The sequence below is a fragment of the Eulemur rufifrons genome, chromosome 14, assembly GCF_041146395.1.
Source record: "Eulemur rufifrons isolate Redbay chromosome 14, OSU_ERuf_1, whole genome shotgun sequence".
Classification (NCBI taxonomy): Eukaryota; Metazoa; Chordata; class Mammalia; order Primates; family Lemuridae; genus Eulemur; species Eulemur rufifrons.
In genome coordinates, this window is record NC_090996.1 from 25,348,014 (window position 1) to 25,373,414 (window position 25,401).

General features: G+C 48.4%; 1 protein-coding gene across 2 annotated transcripts in view; it reads right to left on the reverse strand.

Moving 5' to 3' along the window:
• Positions 1-1,015: 1,015 nt before the first annotated feature.
• Positions 1,016-25,401, reverse strand: part of LOC138394667 (BOS complex subunit NOMO1) — a 53,773-nt gene continuing 29,387 nt past the window's right edge. Inside the window, exons 17-32 of one of the 2 annotated variants that reach the window (XM_069486883.1) lie at positions 24,941-25,004; positions 24,272-24,367; positions 21,344-21,562; positions 21,174-21,256; positions 20,124-20,283; positions 19,851-19,977; positions 18,204-18,317; positions 16,901-17,028; positions 15,824-15,965; positions 12,182-12,265; positions 10,859-10,969; positions 8,681-8,782; positions 6,773-6,892; positions 2,054-2,146; positions 1,506-1,633; positions 1,016-1,186 (exon numbers count right to left, since the gene is read on the reverse strand). In XM_069486883.1, the coding sequence (XP_069342984.1) occupies positions 1,138-1,186; positions 1,506-1,633; positions 2,054-2,146; positions 6,773-6,892; positions 8,681-8,782; positions 10,859-10,969; positions 12,182-12,265; positions 15,824-15,965; positions 16,901-17,028; positions 18,204-18,317; positions 19,851-19,977; positions 20,124-20,283; positions 21,174-21,256; positions 21,344-21,562; positions 24,272-24,367; positions 24,941-25,004 (1,820 nt within the window). In that variant the 3' untranslated portion in view covers positions 1,016-1,137. Of the gene's footprint in view, positions 1,634-2,053; positions 2,147-6,772; positions 6,893-8,680; positions 8,783-10,858; positions 10,970-12,181; positions 12,266-15,823; positions 15,966-16,900; positions 17,029-18,203; positions 18,318-19,850; positions 19,978-20,123; positions 20,284-21,173; positions 21,257-21,343; positions 21,563-24,271; positions 24,368-24,940; positions 25,005-25,401 lie in introns of both variants that reach the window. The other variant, XM_069486884.1, reaches the window with a different exon arrangement.

Consider the following 25,401-nt stretch of genomic DNA (forward strand, 5'->3'; position numbering starts at 1 on the left):
GTCCGCCAAGCTGACCCTCGGCATGGGCAGTGGCACCCAACAAGGACCTCTGTGTTGTTTCTCCTCTCTATTCCTGGTCCTTCCAGACTCTGCTCAAGCATCACATCCAGAAAGCTGCCCTAAGCCCTCGGGTGGGGTGAGAACTCTGCTCTAGGTTCTGTGGCCCCAGCTCCCTCCACCTGGAGGCCCTCGGCTCACCGCATCGCCCTTGTTCAAATGCCGGCTTGCCCTCTACCCAGAGACAGGGGCTGCACTCTGCGAGGGTGGGCGCCGTGTGCCCACCTGTTCATCCCTGCATGCGTGCATTCTTCTGTTCCTTACTGAACGCCCACCACATACATGCCAAGCTGTGGGGACATGACGAACAATGCAGACGTGGCCCCTGGCCTCTCCCAACTCCCTCTGTGGTGTCATCTGTACTCGTCTTCGTATTGTCCATGCCTATCGTATGCGGCATTCAATAAATGTTGGATGGATATGTCCCCACCTTCAATATACTGTAATTAACTTAATGACGTCCCACACGAATTAAGTTCCTGCTACTTTTAAAATGCTGCGACTTCCTGTGGGTCTCATGCAAACCAGCAGGCTTCAAGCCTCCCCCAGCCTACACATGCATTTTGTTTGGCCAGAGTGTGTTGTTTTTTTAAAAATTGAATTTGTCACTAACATTTAAAACTGGGAAGATTTCACATACAACTTAATCTTTCTGGCTTTGCTAGAATAATGAATGCATATTCCTGCAGATCGACAGTGAGTCAGGGCTGAGTGACCATGCATCCTCTGGATGGGGCAGGCGCTCTGCCATTTGCTACAAGCCCCACTGTCCCCTACTTTTCCACCACTGAAGCCAAAAGTCAGCTGCCTGGGGTCAACTCAGTGGCGCTACCATTTCTCGTGCCCCAGGCCACGTCACTCAGGACTCTGACCTACCTTAGATGCAGCTCAATTTATGATGCCCATGTCATCCAAGAAACACATCTGAGAAGAGCTACAACACACATGAACAGGCACTTTTATTGATGTTTACCTCCTACCACATTCTCCGAGCAGTGGATACAGGCTGCTGTAGTTCCCAGCAGGGATCTCAAAGTCAAGGGGAAGTTAAGGAAATAGACAAACCAGAAAGGAACTTCATTATGGAACCAAACGCCACGTGTACTGGAGCTCTTCTTGCAAACGAATGCTAAAGGTTAAGAATGACATTCTCACATCGCCGGCACAGCTTAAATACTTCTTTGACAAAAATAATAATAATAAATTATCTTCGACTCAGAAAATGAATTGTGTGTGGCGGAGTGACGGGAGGGTCCATTCACTGCATTGCACAAAGGGCCACACGCAGGGGGACAGGTACAGGCTGCCGGGCTGCCGGGGGAGCGGGGCCAACAGCACGGGCTGAAGGCAATCCACGCATGCTCTGTGCTTTTATCCCACGGCGGGTGGTGGCCCCTGGCTGTGGCCTGTCCCGAGTGAGACTGCAGCTGCCCCCTCCTCATCCTCACGTCCGCCTCGTCTTCTGTTTCTTGGCCTGTCTCTTTGCATCTTCCGGGCCGCTGTTGTCAGAGGCTGCCTGGCCAAGAGCGCGGACTCCCTGCAGCCGACTCGTCAGCTGCAACAGCAAAGGAATGAGCTGGACAGACAGAGAGAGAGAGAGTGAGAAAGAGAGATGCCAGGAGGAGACTTCTGCCCACGTGGACAGTAGAGTCTCACTTATCAACACATCTTCTTCTTCAGGCCCGGTCTGCACTGTGTGCTCACGGGTGGATTCCAGTTCAAAGGAGGCGGGACTTTGGACTAGAGGGTCCGCGGAGACAGGCTGGCCTCTCTCTGGGAGCAACATATCCCTCGAGGTCGTCCAGGTTTAAGGACTCGGAGGGATGTTACTAGAGGTTTATGGCCTCGAAACAAGGCCTAGGACTGGACCTGAGGCCTTCACGGGCCCTTCCAATCCCCAAATTTGGCGATTTCCATAATGCCGCACAACCTCTGCTATCACTCCTACAGCTGCAAGGACTCACTCACCCTGAGACAGGGTCTCTGGATTTCCTACCTTGTCATGGTTGTAACCAGCTAACAGAACAAGCAACGTCAGTGGCAGGGCGATGTATGATCCTTGGGCGATGTCTTGCTCAGGCAGCTTCCTCTGCAAACACCAAGCACACCATTACTCCTCACCAAGGCCTCGCCTTTCTCCATCACCTGCAGTTACGCAGACACAGCCCGCCCAGCCTTCCAAACTGGCCGTCGGAGGACAACCAGGGACACTTGTGATCCAAATTCTTGCCACCCAAAGGAAGAAACCGAAGCAACTCAGACAAGTTTCACGTGAACCCTCTGCTGTCCAAACTCTCGCTACTTGCTTCTGAGACTTAGGAACAAAGAGATTCAATAACAAGGTCCTCTTCGCCCTCTGAACATTCACTATCCAAACTGAGAAAATGAAGAGATGTAGCAAATGGGGAGTCCCTGTGGTTGAAAAGTAAATGGGTCTTTGCTGAGTCTCAGCCATATGCAGAGACTTTGTCCTACAAGAATGTATCGAGAACTCACTGTGCTGGGCCCAGGGCACAGTGACAAGCCAGTCCCAGAGACTGTACCCTAGTGAGGAAACGAACCAGAGACTGCTACTAGTATCCCGTGACCACTCTCCCTTTCTTCCACTGGAACCCCCAAGTTTTATCATCTGGGCCAGTCAGAACACAGACATTTCCCAGCCTCCCTTGCAGCTAGGTGTGACCATGGAACTAAATTCTGGCCCATAGCACATGAACAGAACCGACAGGTGCCAACACCCTGGTTGTACCCTGGAAAAGAAACACTGTGCCTCCCTTCTTGCTGGCTGGACAGCAGCTGGCCAAGTGCACCATTTTGGACAAGAACAACAGGAAAGAAGGGGCCTCTAGGTCCTTGATACCTTGGAGCTACCTTATGATCTCTGGACTGCTTGCTCCTGGACACTGACGTGGGGTAGAAATATCTATCTTGCTAAAGTCCCTGAAATTTTGGATTCTAAAATATCAAATGAATATATAACCCAGCTTGCCCACTCTATTCCCACCAAGGAAACAAACACATCAAATGAGAACTTCCAGATAACGATGTATGTTACAGGGATGCCCCTCCAGGAGGTTCTCAAAGTGCCAAACCATTTCCATAACAATACTAAGGTGTCGTGTGCCATTTTCACTCTCGTTCTCTCCCAAGTGGACAGTGGACTTTTCCAGAGGCTCCATGACGTGACATGACGTCATCACGCTGACAGCTAATGGAATGTGTGGCTTGCGGATTCCTATGATTTCAACATCTCATTTTTAATTTCTAATATGATAAATACAGATAGATAGATTCCATATAAACTCAAGCTCTTTGAGATCCTCTACAATGTCTAACAGTGTAAAGGGGGCCTGAGAACAAAAGCTCTGCGAACTGCTAGAGCATGACTGCGGGGGCCACGCTGCCTACTGAGGCAGGACGGATGCCCTTTAGTAAATGGAAGAATAAGGGCAGGAACAGATCTCTGTCTCCAGCTATATTTTTTGACATGTCTTACGATCCATCCCATTTTCCACTGAAGTAAACACTTCATTAAAGGTGTAACCCAGTGGGAATTAGTAGAGCGATCACAAGCCTAGGCTCAAGTCCCAGGTCTTAGCAGGTAACTTTGGGCAACCACAGGAAGACTCGGTTTACTCAACTATAAAATGGAGGTAGCATGAACAGCACCTACTACAGCAGGAAGCTGTGACATGCAAGGAAATGAGATGTGCAAGGCTCTGCAGTGCATGGAACACTGAGTGAAAAAATGAACTAATGTGGCTGCAGGTAGCTACATCCAACAACGGAGGAAACCAAGTGAGTATAAAGCCCCTCCTGAGTGTACAATGCTAAACCGGCATCGCATGGAGGCTACGGTATGGCTTGAGACAAACCACCTCATCTGGGTCCTGGCTCTGTGGACTAGCCCTGGGAAAGCGACTGAATCTCTCTGAGCTTCCGCAAAAGCGGGAGGAACGGCACTGCCAACACAAAGGCTTACTGTGAGCATCAACCCGTGAATGCCCGCACAGGCCCCGGCCCTCTTGGGGTCCTCTTGGTGCCCTGCTTGAGAATCCAGCCCCTGAAGGACATCATTTTTCATCTTCTCAGAAGTGACAGACACACTCCCGGCAGCAGCCACAAGGCTGGGCTGCTCAACCACCACCAGGCGGCATCTCTGTGCTCCCACCACTGGCTGTCCGAGTGCGTCCCTGGACCCAGATAGGTCTCCTGCGGGGGGGTTCCTTGGGAATGTCGTGCCCCACAGATCAGTGGCCTTCTGAGAGGCCCTCTCCTACTCACTGGGGGTCACAACGTGCCTCCACGAAGAGATAAACACGCTCACCTCTCTGGTACTTTCTAAGCTGGGGAACAAGGTAAGTACTTCCTCCGAGGGCTGTCAGGAAAGCTCTCTTCTCCCAGTAAGTCACATCTGCCAGCTCCCCGAGCCTCAGCTGCTCCTCACCGACCCCCGGAATCAGCAGAAGAGCTTTGCTCAAGTCCTAGCTCTGCCCCACAGGAGCTGGTGACCTTGGGCTGGTCACGTCTCCCCTCTGGGTCCCAACCTTCTCGTCTCCAAATTAGGGATAATTCCTACCAACCTTCCGTACAGGATGGTGTCTAAAAAAGCACTAAATGGTAAGTGGGTGGAATGTGGAAAAAGGTCATTTGGAGCCATTCTTCACACCTTCCACCAGGAGAAACTCCAAATGGGTAGAGAGATTTCAATGTGAAAAATGAAACCATACCAGTCCCACAAGAAAACACAACAAATTCTTCTAAAAACTGGGAATCCAGAAGCAATAAGAAAAATATCAATACATTTAACATAGAAATAAAATAAACTTTTGCATAATCCAAGTGCAAAGATAAGTGACAAAGTGGGAGAAATGTGTACAGTATGTATTGCAGACAAAGGGTTAATATTCCTAATACACAAGGAGCTTCTGAAAACAGTGGAAAAACGCCAACAATTCCATAGAAAAATAGGTTAAAGAAGTAAGCAGTTCACAGAAAAGAAAATACAAATGGCCTTTAGCCACATGCAAAGAGAGAAATGCAAATTAAAACTACCCTGAGATAATACCACTTCTCATCTGCTAGACTGCAAAAATTGAAAAAGTTGACAACATACTCTGTTGGAGAAAAAGGATATTCATACATTGCTGGTGGGAATGCAAAACAGTGCAATCCCTATGGAGGGAAAGTAACAGTTTCAATCAGAATTCCATATGCATTTACCCTTTGATCCAGCAACTCCACTTCTGGGAGTCTGTTCCAAAGATAGACTGACAAACGTTCAAAAATAAGCGTGCATAAGGCAATTCACTAAAGGGTTATCTGTAATCGCAGAAAGCTAGTAACAACCCAAATGCCCCACCAGGGACTGAGTGAATATGGTGCTGAAGTCTGAATGTCTGTGTTCCCCCAAAAAGCACAGGCTGAAACCTCATCCCCAAAGTGAGAGTATTAAGAGGACACCACTTGTAGGAGGTGATTAAGTCCTGAGGGCACAGCCGTCATGAATGGGGTCAGTGCCCTTATAAAAGGCCTGCGGGAGCTATCTGTCCCTTCCGCCATGTGAGGACACAGCCAGACGGCACCAACTGTGGAGCAGAGAGCAAGCCCTCACTAGACGCTGACTCTGCTGGCGCCTTGGTCTTGGACTTCCCAGCCTCTAGAACTGTAAGAAATAAATGTTTGTTGTTTATAAATTACCCGGTCGAAGATATTTTGTTACAGCAGCCCGAATGGACTAAGACTTATGGTATAGCTACGTAAAAAAAGACTATTCAGTTATAAAAAAGGAATAAGGAATATCGAAATATATAATTCCGCATACAGTTATCCTTTTTAAAAAGTATAAAAATAAAATTCTTACTCTTCCCACTAAGAAGGCCTAGAAACAATGACCAACACGGTAGCTAGGAGGCCACATTTTTGTTTTTTAGTGCAGATTCCTGGGTTCTGCATTCACCCCCCCTACCAAGTTCAGAATCAGCAGTCCTGAGTCTGGGCCCCAGAATCTGGTTTCTGTGGTTGTCGCTGATGTGTCTGTTCAACCCTCGGGTGATTCCACCGCAGCTGAGCTGTGAGAATCACGGATCTGAACAATTTTCTCATGAATGAGAAAGACCTGCATGTTTAGTTTATCCTGTTGTTGTTTATGGCCTACTGGATACAAGATCCAGCAAGGGCCACATATTGCAATCAATTAAGTGATAAATTAAGTTTCTTTTAACCTACAGGTATCCCGTCCATCTGGACTTTTTCTCTTGCAATTTATTTGTCAAACAAATCAGGCTCCAGGTGGTTGTTCCGCTTCCCTGTGGTATCACTTACGGACTCCTGTGTCCTGTATGTTCCCAGCAAATTGGCAGTTGATTCTAGAGGTTTCGGCAGGTCAGGTTTCATGTGGGAGACACATGAGACCACTCAGCACGGGGTAGTGGTCTCCCTCCTTCCCCCAAATCACCCCCGAGTCACCGATCTAAACAATTACACCTTTCGCGTCACCAGCTTCCTCCTCGAAGGGAACGACAGGCATCACTGCTCAGAAAAGCTAAAAAGCATCTGGGGAAATCCTGAATCCAGAATGGGAAAGTGACCCAAGCCGGGAGCCCTTTAAATGGCTGCCCTCACCCGGGGCCCGCAGCGCAGGCTGTGTGGACTTGCCTTCTCGCGCCACCCCATGGAGTTTTGTTTTTTTTTTTTAACTCCCCCTTTTACTTACCGTGGGATTAAAAATCAAGGTGATGTGCTTATGGTAGCCCACTGCGGTGAAAGAAACTTGAGGCAGGACGTAGTCATACTGGGATCTGGGGAGCGTGGAGTCCAGAAGCACAACATAATTCTGCACACAAGGAAGAAGGAGTTGGCTGTGTAAGCAAATGAAAACCGAAACCTACCGCAACGCTGTGATGTAAAGGACTTTATGTTTTTAAAGAAATCCCCAAGTCTACACAGCCAAACCAAGGTTGCTAACTTCAAAGTAGTAACCTCAGTGGGCTGGTCCATCAGTGACAACCACGGGTCCCCAGGGTCTCGGAGACGGTGTCTTCTGATAGGCTGTCAGGGCCTGCGGCACTTTCTGATCAGCATATTCAGCCTCCACACTATGGCCCTTTGAGGAAATGACTTTATGAAACACGCAAAGTTACTATGAGCCAATTCTGATGAGGGAGGTGTGATCCAACCGAGGAAGACTGTTTTCAGTCCAAAATGAGGCTGATTTCTAAGGGACGATATTTAAGTGGCTCATAAGCTGGCAAGTTCTAAACATACAATATCCCTGGAATGGTACCGGTGACGGTCACACAGCCCTGACACTGCATCAGGCCCACAGTTGCTTCGCTCTCAACCCCGGGCAAGGTCGGGATTATTATCCCGTTTCACAGAGGAGCAGAGCAAAGCCTGAAGCAGCTGAGTGCGCTTGCCCAGGGCCACCCAGCTAGGAGGGCAGCCAAGCATCTATGAAGGCTCTGAACCCAGGTGACGTCTGACCTCAAAGCCCAACATGTGTCCAGATTGCTGTGGAAAGTGACTACTTTAAAGGGCCAACAGCCATGTGGAGAAACGGGGAGAGAATTCCACGACACCTGTTTCATAGTTTCACAGCCACTTTACACTGAGAAGGGCCACGGTGTACCGTCCCCGTGGCAACTGGGCAGGGGCCAGGAGGGGGAACTTCACACACAGGCTCACAACCGGAATCCTCCGGCTAGGACTGCCAGAACAGAACTAAATCCTTTGCAAAGTTTGCTCTCACCACGCCAACTACCATAGTTGGTCCTCTCCAAACATTACAGAACTGATAATGAACATTTTACAATCAGTAAACGACATCCAAAATAATAGCTGAAAACTTCCCACCTGTGGGGAGGGAGATGGACATTGAGATTCAGGAAACCTAAAGATCACCAAATAGAACCTAAAGTGGTCTCCACGAGACGCATTCTAATTAAATCGTCAAAGAGAGAATTTTGAAAGCAGCATGAGAAAAGTGACTTGTCACGTTCAAGGGAACTCCCATAAGACTATCAGTGAATGTCTCAACAGAAACCTTGCATTCAGGCCGGTAAAGAATGTGTGATACATTCAACGAGCTAAGAGTCAATAAGGCCTAACGGGGCTTTGGTTAAATAAATTAAGGTATTTGCTATATTATGGACTACTGTCCATAAGTCACGTTATGAAAGATTTAATGATGGTAAATAGATTTCTGACAAATTCTTCATTGAAAAGCACACATTACAAAACAATGTACAAAACAGCCCCAGTTTTGAGTTATCACAATAAATAAATACGTATATTCTTACTTATACACGTACACACACACGTGCATTGAGAAAAGACCCAAAGGAGAGCAACCAATACATCAGCAGTGGTTACTTCTGGAATGATGGGATGATGGTGGGTTTTTTTCTTTTTTCCAAAATCTCCTGCCATGAATATGTATTATTTTTGTAAATTGAAAATTAAGAAAAAATAATCCCTACAGAGCCCAACATCCTTTGATTCAGAGAGCACGTTTTCTGCAGAGTGGTATTTGGGAAGATGATGAGAAAATTATGTTTCCTGAAACTAAAGAGCAGAATTATGAAAACAGAGGCAGAAGGGAGAAGCGAGCCACAGGCGTTACCTCGCCGTCTCTGAGCAGCGGAGGGAAGTGGAAGAAGAGGGACTGGCCGAGGGACACCGTCTGAATCGGATTGTCGAGGTTTTCGCTCTTGTAAAGCTTTACCTGGAGAGCAGGAAAAAAGTAGCACATGCTCTTGAAATTGAAACACGATCAACATTTCATTTCAGACATCCTCAGGACAGCTGATCTCTTGGGGAGGGGACTGTCTTTGGAAACATGGATATTTGGAAAAGAAACCGCCCTCCCCCACAGGCTACCCGTCACGCAGTCCTCAGTCATCTGAGACCCCACTTACATGCCAGGCACAGAAATGTAATATTTAAAGTAGACTCTAATTACCTATATTATTGCTCAAAATAGTGCTAATAGTTAAGATTATAATAGGATAATATTAAAATGAATAGCTTCTAACATGTGTTGAACATCTATCTATAATATGCCAGGCGTGCAAAAGGCACTTTACAGACGCTGTCACCAATCCCGACTACAAAACAGGGCACTGCCCCTACGGAGACTCAGAGAGCCTAAGTCACCTAAGGTCACACAGCCTACACTTGGAGGAGCCTGGGACTGATGGTCTTGCCCACCTTGCACTGCCTTGTCACATCATGTAACCTGAACCCCACAAGTGCTTAAACTCAAAACACATTCCATTTTGTATTGGTTCTTCAGATGTCCTCACTGCCATATGCCATGGGGCATGAGGAACTAAGGCACATGCTGCCTAATGATAAAGGCCGCGAAGATGCCCCACTGCACCTGCCACCAGAGGGCACCAGAGACCACGTCCCCAGGACCCATGCCGACACTTTTCCACAATAACACACAGTCAACTGGAGGCCTGTGGGTCACATCCAAGACCACATATGCACATAAGTCTTCTTTCGCCCTGTACAGTGTTTTAAGTAAATTTGAATTCACTGATTATATTTAAAAATCAGGGCCAGGCATGGTGGCTCACACCTGCAATCCTAGCACTTTGGAAGGCTCAGGTGGGAGGATCACTTGAGGCCAGGAGATTGAGACCAACCTGAGCAACACAGTGAGACCCCCATCTCTATAAAAAATAAGAAAAATTAGCCAGGTGTGGTGGTGCACCTGTAGTCCCAGCTACTCTGGAGACTGAGGTAGGAGGATCACCTGAGCCCAGGAGTTTGAGGTTGCAGTGAGCTATGATCGTGCCACTTGCACTCCAGCCTGGGCAACAAAGACCCTGTCTCTAAAAAAAGATAAAAATTTAAAACAAAACAAAACAAAAAAGTCAGGTAACTTTAGTAATTCTAATTTCCAGCTTCTCTGGAAAACTGGGATGTGATACCAACCCTGGGCCAGAATTCCAACCCAGCAACAATCAGAAGAAACTGAGGCATTATCCTCTCCCTTTGTGGATGGGGCAGGGTTTCCCCTGTTCCCCCTACACCCTACCCAGCCCTCTGCCCTCTCTGACACCCCCTGCCTGGTCCCCACAGGCACACACACTTGCAACCCCTAGACTGTGGTGAGTTAAAACCCAAGCACACGTTCTCCCCCAAGCCAAATACTTCACTCTGTATAAAATGACAAGTGCGCCTTAACAATACACCCCCAGACCAATTCGTTAACATCTTTGGAGGGATCGCAGGGCATTTTATAAATATTTGTTCATTAGTCACAGATATGGAGATTCTGCTAGAGCTGGAAGAGACCGTAGAGGTCACTGTGTCCAAGACCCACGTTTCACAGAGGAGGAAACCAAGGCACATGCAAATGAAGTCACTGGCCACGGCAGCAAGGTGAGTAACTACCGGTGACAAGAGTACCCAGACTGCCTGCCTTCCAGGCCACTGCACGTCACCTCCACCCTGGACAGAATTTAAAAAGTTACAAGGCTCTCTTTCCATGTCAGACTCCAGATTGTATCAATCGTTCATCAGGTGTCTACTACAATCTTGCAGATGCTTCACCTCTGGCAAAACAGTTCACTGAAACTGGAACACGTTCTCTCCAACAATCGCTCTCCCATATATGTGCTGTGATGCAAGTTTCTTAAATCTCAAACTCAGCCCTCGGCAGGCAGCACTTTGGAGAACCTCCGTTTGCCGCGTGCTAAAGCTAGAGTCAGACTGGCACAAACACCCCTCCTACTTTTCTCAAAGCCGAACAGAATACAGTATTTGCACCTTCAAAGGCTGGTCTTACCCATAACGTAGGCAGATACTCAGAGGAAGTAATCACATTTCCACTTAAATCGAATTGATTAATCTGCCGGAAAACGATGATGTTTATATCATCGATGTCGTTATTCCCGACCTAGAGAGAAAGAGAAGAATGTTGGTAACAAGAAAGCTGTAGGAGGAACTTCTCTGCTGGCCGTCCGACGGCCTGAGAAAGACTTTACAGCAAATTTCACTTCTTACGTTAAGGGAGCGAAGTTCACCATTGAACTTGCCTAAGTCCAAGGTCACAAACTGATGGCCCACAGACATATTTTGTTTGACAAGTACAGTATTTTTTTTCTAAGTTTTAATTACTTGCCAACATTTTAAAAAGCAAGAAATTTCATACACAAAGCCAGATTTCCCAGCTTCCCTTGAAAAAAGGGTGTTCTTGCCTGGCAGCCACCGGCAGGGCAGTCACAGTGTCCCCTCGGGCTGAGGTCTGAGCTCACGTTTGTGAGACCCCACAGGGCCTGCTTCCCTCCACGTCTGCCTGGCCACAGTCCCCATTTCTGCTGGTGACCCTGGCCTAAGTTACCACGGCAAGGAAATATGAAATTGGAAAGCATTTTGGTGTGAAACGCAGTCATCCCAGCCACTGAAAGGGCTGATGCCATAAGGACACGGAGAAAATCCACTCCCTACATCTGAAGTCCTGAAGAGCCCACACCCCTCCCTCTGAATGCCTCGCAATCTCCACGCCTAATGAAGCCACCTAAATACAGCCACCAAAAGGCAGTTCCTCTTGTCCCGCCAAGATCTCCAGTCTTGCCCACGAGAGTTATTCAGTGAGGGAAAAGCCTTACTTCAAACGATTCCTGGGCCACATTCTGCGACCAGGAGGGTGGCCTCTCTAGGGATCCATTTTAGCTAAATGATGATCTTGAATATCTAAAGACTCCCCACCAAATGGAGGGGAAAGGTCATCTGATCCTAAGAAAACTGGGTGGCCCTGTTGCCCAGCAAGCCCATGTTCTCTTCATTACCCTCCCTTGCTCTGAAACGCTACCTAAGCCTTACGATCCTTAACTTGCAAGTAATGATCGGAGCTTGCAGGGGAAATAGGGTGGGGGGAGCGAGGACACACAGTTCCAATTCCTTTCTGGATGCATGACAGCAACACCGTTCATTAAAATCCCACATACGAGGCTGCTTGTGAAGATGACACTATTCTAAGAGGACCCTTAATTAGGATTTGACGTTCCCCCGACCACAGATGAAAAGCAGACAGCCAGAGAAGAACGGAAGGATTACTGCTGCGGGAAGCAAACAGACCAAGCTGCAGCAGCAGCAACGCAGGGCTCACCTCGATCACCCGATGGTGGGGCAGCGCCCGCTCGATGTGGTCGTTGCCTTCCGCCTTGAGCTGCACGTGGTACACACACCCCGGCTGCAAACAAACACAGGGGTCACTTCTCTAGAAAGGGGGCTTGTCGTGCGTGCCACATCCGGCCTGAGCCTGGCTTCACTGCGTGTGGTCACTGAGACAGGAGCATTTCTGTCCTCTCAGTTCCCAATCTGCAGCCTGTAAACCTCCCTAAGAGTTAAGAGTCCCTTTAAAGGCACCCCTGGTGATGAAACGTCTGAAGTTCTGCAACTCCCTCAATCCCAATTCACATTCGTTTTTCTCTACCCATCAAATTTGGTTGCTTCCTCTTCTCAAATCCTGTCCACTCCTCCCCTCTACCCACACAGATGCCCAGCGATGTCTAGAATGACACTCCCAAATGCTTATAACAAATATTATTTCTGAGAAGTGGGATTTGGGGTTTTTCTTTTTCTTAAAAATTTCTTCTTTATACTTTCTATTCTATTGCTCAAATTTATTGGCATATATCATGTTTGCCCAAAAAGTCATTTTTCTAAAAAAACTTTTAAAACAACCAATTTCTGATCACCAATAGCACAACCAACCCTGTGACCCATTAGGATCTGAGGCACAGGGTTTTGTTCAAAGGTGTCTACGTGCATCAAAGAGGAGAAAACTCTAAGATGCAATTGCTTATTTTTGAACTAGCACAGATAGTGCATCATATGGTTCTGGCCACCTAAAATTCTGTATGTTCTGACCATCTCTGACTGCAGGTGGAACAAGCAGAAATGGCATTCACTACGCGTTAACCAGGAATATTTCTGGGTGATAGGTTTAAAGTGGTTTTCTCCCTTTCCAAGCCTTGTCCTTTTCTACATGTTGCCTGAATTATTTTATAATGAGCTTTTACAAAGACAATAAAGCTATTATTTTTTTTTAAAACTATGAGAACCACCAAATTTATGATCACCAACAGACATGTTAATTCATTTTATAACTCAATTAGAACTGGCAGCGTTGGGTTCAGTTCTAAACAGCTATTTGAACCTTACAGAGAAAAAGCCCCCAGTGGCTGGTTTTGAAGAAAAGGAAAAACAGTAGCACCGAGGCCGGGAAGAGAAGGCACAGGCCTCTCGCTCCAGTGCGGGGACCTGCCAGGCTCCCACCAGGGCAGCTGCTCCGACGCTAACTGGCCCAAGTCCTCACTCAAGGCCAACAGTCTCGGCGATTCGCCTTCATCCTTCAGCAGCAACATCTAACGGTGCAGCTTCTTTCCCAAGATGCCTCGACAAGCACACTGCCCCGCAAGGTCCAATGAAGAAACCGGCCTCGGTGCTCATCCTAACTGGGGTCAAAATCCCGAGAAATCTTCAGCAAGGGACCTCCAGCTTGCCACCCTCCGGGAGAATGGCAAACTCACATCCAAAACCACTGCAACGCCTCAAAGGCTGCTCTTTCAGCAGCCGGGGCCTGGCACAGGCCTTGTACACGGAAGGCATAGTCGCCAGGGTGACTCTAAAAAATACTGAAAGCGTGAATGAATTAACGCCTGTTGGAGGAGGAGGCAGCTGCTGGGAGCATCAGCTGAAATGAAATTCTATCGCGGTGAAGAAGAAAACTATGTCCAGGTAAATTAAAATGTGCTAAGTCAGGGAGTTTAGAAGAACATGTCTGGGCCAGCAAGACACGGGAGGAACAAAGGAGGTGACACTGAATTTTCACTCTTGCAACTACGCGTGAAGTAAGCACAGACCACAGAGCTCATCCGAGGGGAGGCGGAGGCTCCAACTGAGACCGAACAGCCGGGGCAGCCCCGGGTCCTTGTCATGCTACTGAGGTTAGACTGACAAAAGCTGCACACAGCAGACGTCAGCTCCCAGCGTTACCCAGGGAGGGTTTTGTTTGTTTTTGCTTATTTAACTAAACACTTACTGAGCCAAGGCGCCAGCCGCCACTCCATGTGTTTCGCATGGATTAACTCTCGGCCATCCCAAGAGGTAGACGTTGGTCTTATCTTCATTTTACAGATGACAAAACAGACAAGGAAAGGATGAAAAACTTGCCTGAATAGCTAAGGAATGACCAGGGCGGGATCCAAACTCTGCCAGGTGCCAGAGCACAAGGGTGTCCTCGCAGGGAAGAAAGGACGAAACGCAAAGGCCGTGCCTGCCCTCAGCGCGCAGAACGTGGCTCTCGCGACCTTCCCTCTGCCTGCACCTTGGCCACAGCCGGCGGTGCACCCACCCCCACCGCAGTCTGTCCTCTCTGGAACCATCGCCACGAGGGAGGAACCCAGGCCTGGCGGGGAGCAGAGAGCATTCTCCTGGGCCTCGGGAACAGGGGTCCCTGTGGCAGCAGCCACAGGGCAGGGACAGCTGGGAGGCCGCACCAACAGCAACGCGTGTCCAGACCTGTGTGGCTGGCGACAAGCCCGCCATAGCGATGGCTCAGAGAAGCAGGCACCAAAAGAGGGGAGCGGCGGGCAGAGCGGGGGAAGGGGAGCCCACGCGGTCAGTGCGCGTCCAGCTCTGCCCGCCGGACCATCACCCGTCCGGATCCCAGGCCCGAGCATGGCCGGGGAGACACGCCCACGTCTACCCACCTCCGCTGGCCTGAGCGCTCCATGAGCACCAAGCAACCCTCCAAGCCGACTTCCAGGTTCCTCGATACTGAGAGGGAGGATGCCCTGGGCTCTCAACAGGGGTACTCTCGTCTCGGGAAAGACCGGCATTGTCCCAGCACGGATAAACAAACTGGCAGACCGCTTTGCATCTCAGCCCACGTGATTTAGGCAAACATTAGCCTGTCACTGAGATTCGTGTGACTGGCTCTGGGCTCAGCTACAAACGCCTGGTTTGGGAATCTGAAAGGCTGGGGACCACATTCCAGATCTTGGTGGCCCCCTGGAGCTACCCAACTCACACTCCCTCTCAGATACACACTGTGGTTACACTCAGGGTCTGCTGAATGAGCGAATGAAAGAATGAACAAATCAAAATCAAGGAAGAAAGCGCCAAATCCTAAGCCAAATGTTGCAATTTAGCAGCCAACAGGACAAGTAAGTTGCTTATGTGGCCTACACAGAGACACTATGGGTTTCTTTTTTTCTTAATTAGTTTTTAACATCTAAAAATCAGGAGTTTTCACACAAATCTGAATTTCTGACGTTTCTTTCAAAAGATCGGGCAACCCTGAGTCTGTCTTCCCACATGGCTACAACGGGCTGGAGCTGAGAAAACAGGCTGTGCCCTTTCCCTGGGCCAGGCCTCTCCGCAGTCCACACCACTCCCTACTGCCCACCCAGCCGCCCCCGCATTCACACTCCTCTTCTCCCCACAGGCATTTGGTTTAAGAGCTATAGCATCAGCAATAACCACACACCACACACTGCTAGGCAAGAGTTGCACCAAAACCCCATGGTTTTCAACTTGATTTTGCCACAGAATCTTGACCCAACCCCTTCACTAGATAAAAGGCAAAACGTGCCAGTTAAAATAGGGATGGGGAAGGTTCCAGAGCCCCACCCTCAGCCCTCTCGCCTACCCCACTCCTGGCAGTGCTGGGATACCACAAGACACCGCTCAATACCGGATGACAAAAACCCACTGATATTATAAAACGTGTTCCAAGTCTCACCAGCAATCCACGCAATCTGAACTTGCCCTCTTCATCTGTTACGGTGTCTTCTCCGTAAATGCTACAGTCGTTCTGGCCCATGGCTTCCACCGCAACACCCTGCTCTGGTTCTCCATTTAAAGAAGACACCGTACCGTAGCAACTGGTGTGACCAGAAAAGAAACAGAACGTGGCGCTCTCGTGGCTGTCTGAGGCACCCAAAGGATCCCAGGCAGAGTGTTCTGCGTTTACCAACGGCCACGGGACAGAACAGCTCAGGGGAGAACTGCGCCCCAATGACCCCGGCAACTCAGGCGTGGCCGTGGCACCTCCCAGTCAAGCCTCCCTGCCAGAGGGATAACTTACCAATTTCTGTTCCCAAACGTTTTGAGGGACACTCCGGAAAATTGTCATTAAAAAAAGGCAAGCTTTATTTTATTCTTGCTAGGCTTTATTCTAAATAATGGAGCATTCAATAACATAAAAATAACTCACTATATTTTTCATTCCATACATTCAGTTGAAAACGGTCCATTGTTCTAAACCCAACCTTTCCAATTAGTCTTCACCTAAAGCACTTTTGTATGTATATAAAGAAAAGTATGTGTAAGTGTGTATCTGTAAATATTAATATGCATGCACCTGTTTACCTATCCATCGACAGCATGTATATAAACTATCCCTGAAAGTATTCAGAAAAACTGGAAATACTGGTTGTCTCCCAGAAGGGGACCTTGGTGGCTGGGACACAAGGACAGGAGGGAGACTTTATACTATAGTACATTCTTTTCAAGATTTTAAAGTTTTACTCAAGTGAATACATTTTCCCCTTTTAAAGATTTAATTCAAGTTTAAAACTTTTTTAAAAAATAAAATTTTTTAGCAACTCAATAGGCTCTCTTGGGTCAATTTCAAAATAGGAAATTGGAGATGAACCACAAGGCTGAGATATGAAAAGAAAGGGTAGCAATCAAAGTCCCTTGACCTCACATCTCACCCTCCCTTCTTCCCATATAAACTCTGCACAAAGCCTGGGATGCGTTTCTAGGTGACAGAGGCATGAGCCTCTGGGGGAGGGCGGCGGCCGGGGCTGCTCACCTGTAGGCCGTGCGGTACCCCGTGATGGTGATCTTCAGGTTCTGGCCCTCCTGCACCTCGATCATTTGTGAGGACGGCTCAAACCGGAATTCCTTCATCATGGGTTTGAAGTAATACTGGCCAGGGCTCTGCCGAGAGACAATCACACTGAGCCTCAGTGGCCACATCCACATATGGCTTCAAACTGTGGTCCCCAACCCCTGGGCCAGGGACCTGGTCCCCAGCCTGTCAGGGACAGGGCTGCAGAGCTCCGCCCCTCCCCTATCCATGGACAAATCGCTTTCAGTGAAACTTAGGAACCGGGGGCCTCACAGCAGGAGGTGAGCGCCAGAGAGTGAGCGAAGCTTCATCTATATTTACAGCCGCTCCCCATCGCTCGCATCACCGCCTGAGCTCCGCCTCCCCCACAACCGTCGGTGGAAAACCTGTCTTCCATGAAACTGGTCCCTGGTGCTAAAAAGGTTGGGGACCACTCGCTGGTTTAAAAGGTGGGGTCTAATGTCCCAATCAGCCAGAATCTTGCCACAGGAGCTCCAGGGCTTCTCAGACAGGAGGACATGGTGACCCCATCTCTACAATCAATAGTCATAGCCAAGTAGCAGCAATCACGACTGTAACAGCAGCTGTCATTGTTGTGTGCCTACAACAGCTGTCAGGTAGAAGTCATATTTCAATTCTATGAATGAAGAAACTGAGGCTGAGAGGTGAAGTGACTTGTCTGATGGGACGCAGCAAGTAAGGAGTGGTGTGCATCCCTGCACAGCGTGGGGTCTTCGGACACCCCCCGCTGCCTGTCTCTGATGTCCCCACAACAGTTGCTATGTTCCCACCACTGACGGCAGCCAACCCACATGCACTTGGTGAGTCCCCACCAGTCCGGGCCTCAGACTACACCTTGCACGAAAAATTGGTGCCATTTTCCCACCACGTGGGACGTGCTTTGCAGGAGAAACACAAGGCAACCACCGCACAAGCCTCCACCTTGTAAACAATGTGATCCCGTGGCAAAACAGAAGGCCGCCTGAGAGAGGAGCTGCCGCGGCCAGGGAAATTAATTACACTGTCTTAGTGACAAGTGGGTGACCAGAAAACAAGCAGTGTGTGTGCAAGGGAACACGCATCAGTAGCATGAAGTTCTGGTAAGAGCAATCCTCTAATTAAACGTGGTCCCCTAAGAAACTTAAACCGCTCCGTGTTGGTTTTCTTTTCTCACGTTGTCAAGCGATACATGAGTCGCGCACGCCATGTCCCAGCTCTCTCTAGGGGAAGGCAGGCAGGCGGTAACCGCAGCAGGACACATTACCAGGTTTGAGAATGTCAGGATGCCGTTGTCCTGGGTCAGGAGGTTGGAACGAAACACGCCACCGCTGAGGGATAAGAGGACCCCGGGGAGGGGCTGGTCATCTTCAGCCTTTATCTGGGCACGAGAAAGTGAGACGACAGCCAGGTTAAACTCCTATTAACTGTACAGATAATATTTCCCCAAGATAAGAGGTAATTCTTGTATGTTTTTTCCCTTTATTGTTATTCATGGGAGCCTGGGGGGGGCCTATTCTTCCTGCCCACAGGTAACTCATGTTAAAAATTTGGTGTATAGCCTTCCAGAACTCTTTCTATACCCACACAAATTTTACACACATTACGAGTATTGTTGACAGACTGGCGAGTTGATGAGGGGCGGGGGCAGGTGGAACATAAATGGCACATTACACACACGATCCTGCAACTCGCTCTCTTCCTCAGCAATTCATCCTGCCTCTCCTCTTGTGCACAGACACTGCCTCGCGGTTTCTTAGCTGCTGCAAATATTCTAAAGCAGGTGTCTGCAAACTGGGGCACACAGGCCAGCCACCTACTCTTGTGGTAGAAAAGGGAGACAACCAGAATGTCCCCCTGACACATGTATCTTTGTGCACTGATGTTTTCCTCTTTTTCTGAACAATCAATTCCTAGAACTGATGAGTCTGTGCACTCGAAATTCAGAAAGGTACTACCAAATGGCATTCCAAAGTGGCTGTAACCATTTACAGACCCGTAAGTGATTTATGCATAGGAAAACACACACCAAAAAATGGATATTGCTGTAATTACTGAAAATCTAATCTCCTCCCAACCCCCAAAACAGGGTTTTGCTGGTAACTTCCTCTGCATTTCCTCAGTAATTGCCCAGGCTTAGTACTTTTTCTTGTTTATGAGTCGCTTGCATTATTTCCACGATTTCGCTTTTCATATCCTTTGTTCATTTTTTTTCTATTAGGTTGTCTTTTTCTTACCGATTTTAGGAACTCCTTGTAAACTGGGGATGTTATTTATGATACAAATATTCCTTCCCGGATTGGATAGCTTTTACTTTGGTTTAGAATATATTTGGCAATATAGAATTTTAAATTTTTATGTTGATGTAATCTGTCATTCTTTTCATTTAGCCTGTAATTTATAAATACTCCCACTCAAGGATCTGCAGACCCACTTTGTACAATACACAGCAAGCTTCTTCCCGGGAAGGACGGGGGAGAAGAGAGCTAGACAGCAACCACCACCATGAGAACATTCTGTGTCCTTCAACACAGGACGGTTAAGGATGGAAGCTTAAACCACTCCCCAGACGGTACACAAACATGCTAAAGTCAACAGCTCTCCAAATCATGCTGAGTGAAAGAAGCCAGACCAAAAAAAGAGAACATCCTGTATGATTCCATTTATATAAACACTCTAGAAAATGCAACTGATCAACAGTGACAGACACCAGATCAGATTGGCCGGGGGTGAAGGAGGGAGGGATTGCCAAGGGGCAGGAGGAAGTTTTAGGGGTGATGGATACGCTCACTATTTTGACTGTGGAGATGTTTTCATGGGTGGAACTGTCAAACTGTATACTTTTTGTGTGGTTTTATTGTAAGTTAACTTAATTATACCTCAATAAAACTGCCTTTTAAAAATACAGTGTTACCTCAAAGCTTACGCCTGCCAAGGCATAAGCCTTAAAGTCTCCAATGGTTCCTTCCACCGCAGTCAAAACGTAGCCCTCCTTCTGGGAGGTCACCGTGTATTCCAGGTCACTGTGCAGGGGGCCGACACTGAAAGGAAGAAACAGAGCACTGCAGATGGCTCTGCTCCCAATCATGGAGGAGGCGCCACCTGCCCCAAGGGAATCTGGGCTCCCCAGTTCATCTAAGAGGCTCCCCAACTGGTCCCAAGCAAATGGCGTGCGTCACGGGCTCACCTGTAGGCCCCTTTGTCATCAGTGAAGACCGTGATCAGGGGTGAACTCGCCCCCTTCTCGCTGATGACAATCTCGACTCCTTCCAACTCGGGGTGGATCTGGCCTTCTAAGAACAAACCTGCCTTCCCGTGGATCTCGATCAGCTTCCCTGGGCAGCTTTCTAGAAAGGGAAGAAATAAACAAAAGATGAGACTTAGCTGCAGAGAGAGAGGAGCCTTTTGGTTGGAGGTTTCCCATGAAAGAAGGGCCTAGAACTGAGATATTAGAAGCTGCCTGCAAATGAGGTGATTTAGTACTCCAGAAGGCTCAGTAATTAGATGCAGCCCAAGCCTCTCTCCATCCCCAAAAGGCCTTGCTCAACTGCCAAGGACTTCAGCAGGTGAAACGAACAAATGGGAAAACCCGGTTTTCATTACTCCTCCCCCTGCGTTCTCACAAGGCCACAGATCAAGAGCGAACTCCTTACAGCTGACAGGAGGCCGCGCTGCTCAACGTCCCGGGGACCCAGCGCCAAGACTGCCCCAGGGAGCCACCCGACAGGTCACGCCCTTGAACACACTCTACTTCCAAACACAAACCACATAATGCCCACGATTTAATGAACCCATAATGCTGGGGAAATTATCAGTAGCCAAAAAACAAATACTCCACAAGCAAACACTTCCATCATCCACTCCCCAAAAAAGCCCCTCCCACCACACCCTGCCAAACCACAGAAAAGACCATAACAGTTCTGACACGTGAAGATGAATACCTTTTAGTAAGTGGTGGTTTTGCTTCTCACTTACCTTCTGGTGTCAACCTGATAATGTCAAAGAAAACCAAGTCCTTTTCCAAAAAGATCAGCTCAATTCTAATAGCAAAAGTTACTTGAATTTATTTAAATCATTCATTCATCCATCCACCGGACAGGAACACCTGTGTGCCAGAGAGGCTGGCAGGTGGCTTACAAAGATGGCTTCACAATAACGACACCACAAACCAATTTTTCAATGCGGGTAAAGGAACAACTGCAAAGGCACGACATTTGCCCACTGAGTTGACATTTACCTCCGCTGACAATGGCTTCCATCGAGGGGGGATAAAAGAGCAGCTCTTTAGATGAGGGTGTGACGGTGATTCTCTCTCCAGACCTAAAACAATTAAAAGACTTCCGTTTGGCTGGTTTTCTGTACCCCACCAACAGAGGACACTGCAGAGAAATGCAAAAGAGAGCTCACCGTGCCCAGTAAGAGAAGTCGTAGGAGAAGGGGCCCTGTAACTCCTCCACCATCTCCTGCACGGGTGGCTTGGGCCTCCCTTCCCCACCCTCCTCTTGGCTGTTCTTCTCCCTCTCCTGCCTCCGCGTCTCGATCTCGGCCAGCTGCTGCTCCCTCCGCAGCTCCTGCGCGGACTTCAGAGGACCCAAGACCAAGGCGGGTTCACTGTCAATGGAAGATCTGGAAGAAAAAAAGGGGGCAGCCCACGGGACAGGGTCACTCAGCCCTGTCGTCAATGGGAATTCAACATTTCTCCAAGTATGGACTCTGAGTGAAAAACCGAGCACCTTATAATGACACCACAGTGGCACAGATTTCTGTTTTAAATAAACTAATACTTAAACACAAAATAACAACTGAACTTTGTAATGATGAGAGCAGTCCCTGGTAGATCTGGGCTGGAATAAAATACTACTGGCTTTATCATGACCGGATGAAAGCTTGTCAGTTTCCACGTAGGACGTGAAGTTCTATCCACACCGCTACCTTCTGTTTTTCACCCAATCGTCACGGAGAACGTGCTCTGCTAGAGAACTAGGCACTCTCCGGGCACCGGGACACAGCGTCAACAAAACAGACCATGTTCCCCACGCCTGTGGAATCCACATGTTAGTGGGAAGGGGCAGGCAAGAAACAGAAAAATAGTATCAGATGACAGGTACAAGAACGACAGAGCAGCGTGACAGGTAAGAGAGCCAGGAGTGCTATTTTGCATTAAAGGGTCGGCCAAGTCCTTTCCAACAAGGTGACGTGGAGCAAAGGCCTGGAGAGAAGGAGAGTGCCATGCGGCTCTCAGGGTGAAGAGTGGCTCTGGCCAGGGGACACCAAGTCCAAAGTCCCTGGAGAGAGTTCACTCGGATGTTCAAGGGACAGCAAGCAGACCGACGCAGCCTGGGGCGAGAGGGGCCCATGGAAGAGTCAGATCGGTCAGACAGGTCCAAGGGGCAGCAGGTGTCAGATTGAGGCTTTGCAGGCGAGGTGCAGATTTTGGATTTGATCCTGAGTGGGATGGAGCCACTGGAGTTCTAAGTCAAGGAATGGTACGATCCCCACCACTCTGGCTGCCACATGGAGAACACACTGTCACAGCAACAGCTGAAACAGGGAGGCCAGATGGGAGCTGGCGTGACGATCCAGGCAGGAGACGATCGTGGGTCAGACCGAAGTCTGATGGCGAAGTGTTAAAGACTAGGCTGGGGGTGTGTTTTGACTGTGAAGCCCAGGGCTTGCTGAGGGACTGGTTGGATACGGGGTGCAAGAGGAGGAGGAATCGAGGAAGAAGGAGAAAGACAGAGTTGCCGTTTCTCAATCAGGGAAGACCACGGAGCAGGGGTGTGGAGGGCACGCGCCAGGGGTCTGGTTTGGTAAGTTCAAGACCACAGTGGGGATCCGAGCGGCACGTGCAGCTGGACGGCCGGTGCCTTCCATGCAATGCCTGGCACCAGCAAATGACACAGAAACCCTCTGTGTTACAAAAATGAACTTAATCAAGATGAAAATAAGGTAATATGGAGTCACTGTTAGTAAGAATGTGGATTTCTAGTCATATCAATAATTGATACTTTCCAAGCAGGAAAAGTCAATGACAGTAAATGACACTGTGCCGTCACCAGGAACCACGCAGGGCCCCAACAGACCCTCCGCAAATCCTCCTGCTCTAAAAACCTGGCTCCCCAGCAGCCCAGCCTCCTCAGCCAGAAACCAGCCGGGCTGTCCTGACCCTTCTCCCTCCCTGACCCAGCGGTCGGCCCAGTGCCCCGTCCTGTCAACTCAGTCCGCCAATGGCTCTCCGACCCGTCCACTGCACCCACGTCCACGGCCGTCAGTCTGGCTGAGGCCGCATCACCTCTCCCACGGACCTGCCAGCCTCCCCCCGCCACCTCAACTGACTCCCACTCTAGGGCATCTTCTGTTTGTTCCCCACTCAGCAGCCAGGCAGACCTTTCTGTAACAAAAAAGTCATCCCTCTACTTAAAATGTGCCAGTGGTGTCCAGGGGACAAAGACCAAGACCCTTACCATGGCCTGGCCGCTCCCACCTACCTCAGCCCCCAAGGTCAAGCTCAAAGCACTCAGCACAGTTGTCATTTTACAGTTCTGTGTGTGACTCTGACCACTGTGTACCTTCTCCGTGACAACTCCAGGAAGGCAGAGGCTGCGGCCTGATATGCCCAGTGCCTCCACACGGAGAGTCTCACCTTTTCTGCATGGATGGTGGATGGGTGAACAGGTGGTGGACAGAAAGACAGACAGACAGAAATGCAGCTGAAAAGGCAACTTTAACCACAGGCAACAGGGAGAAAGTGACTCCCATCTCCATCCTACTTGACAAAGGCAGTCATGTTGCCAAAATTCTTCCATTTCTCGAGAAAATTAGGGTATCGGCTATAACTGCAAAACTTCCTCTCAGAGGCGACATTCACGTGAACGTGACCTCGGTAGGGGACTGCCTTTCGAACACCTTCTCTCTCATGACACTTCCTACATCAGGTGCTGTTTCTATTTCCTGAGCCTTCAGGAAAAGGTCCAAAGAGAAACAGGCCATGTTTTTGAATTTGCTAAGACACTTGAAATGCAATGAACAAACCCCAGAGATGTTTTGTTCCTTAGCAAAGACAAGAAATATAAAGAGTTCAAACAGAAATTTAAGACACCGAAACAAGCTGTCACAACGCTCTTCCTCACCCGCGGGGAATCCTTAAATCATAAAAGCAAAGGATCAAGGCTGCTATGAATTTATGGCTACGTCACAGAAGAGAGGGAAGGCTGTTTGTATATACACCTAGAGATAAGAAATCAAAAATAATTTTCACAGAGTCTTTTTGAGACTCCCCAGGCTTCATCCATCGCCGCCCCTCAACCTCAGCCCACAGAGGAACACTCGTCTTACTTGATAGTCACGGTGACATCCATCATTTTGTCGGTGGTGATAGTTCCAAGGACATGGTGGCGAATGGCTGTCAACGTCAAGATACTGGGTGAAGACCTATAAATCAAAGAAGTGAAGAGAAAACAGTAGCAATACCGCCAAGCCGTTCTCAAACGACCACCACCTTCCTGGCCCTGAAATCTATGACGTGATGTTGCTCTTCGTCTGGGCCCAAGTATTTCTGGAGATGCGCACAAGTATTTGAAAGATTTAATTTTCATTTTAAAATTAAAAACTAATCCTGCATTCCAAAACTTTACACTTCCAATTCCCAGAGAAACCCACACACATCTGTAAAAATATAAACATGGCAGACTTGAGCTCGAGAGATTCCCATCCGTGAGTGCTGGGGGATTGGACAAAGATTATATTGAAGCCACTTCAAAAGCAGCCTTCTACCCTGGGTTTAAAGGCTTCCTGGGAAAGTGATCCTATCTCCAGTTCCTCAGTAACTTATCCAAGTGTCTTAAAATTCTAATCTAGAATCGTTTTAATGCCTAAAACTTGCCCCTTTCAGAAAAAAAACAGAAAAATTCCTTTTGTTCTCCAAGTAACCGAAGAATAGATGCACACTCACTGTTCCCCACTGAACGTACACAAACACCACATAGTGTTCAGTATCCAGCTTACGTGTCATAGGTGTAGAACGCTTGCTCAAACCGGTGGCAGGAGCGAGGGGTCACTTTGTACACACCTACAGACAGGAAATCAAAAGTAATTTTCAGAGAATGGCACCTATTACGCTAAGCAATTCCAACATTTGAAATCCAAGGGTAGCTCCTTTCATTTAAAAACTCAAACATTTTACAGATCTACAAAAATGAGATCACAAATACTGGCCGGGCATCTTTGCGCTGCCTACGACGGCTGCTTACCAATGACCCAATGCATTTAACAGCCCACTCACGGGCACAGGTTTCTCATTTTCCGTAATTTAACAACTTGGGATAGTCAGATTGTCACAGACCAAGCTCACAGACACATCCACGAGAAGGAAGGGAAAGTAAATTTTGACTGCAAATTAGACTGAGGATAATTTTCTATATCAACGATTCTGTTAAAGATCCAAAAGATAACCACAGCCTAACCTC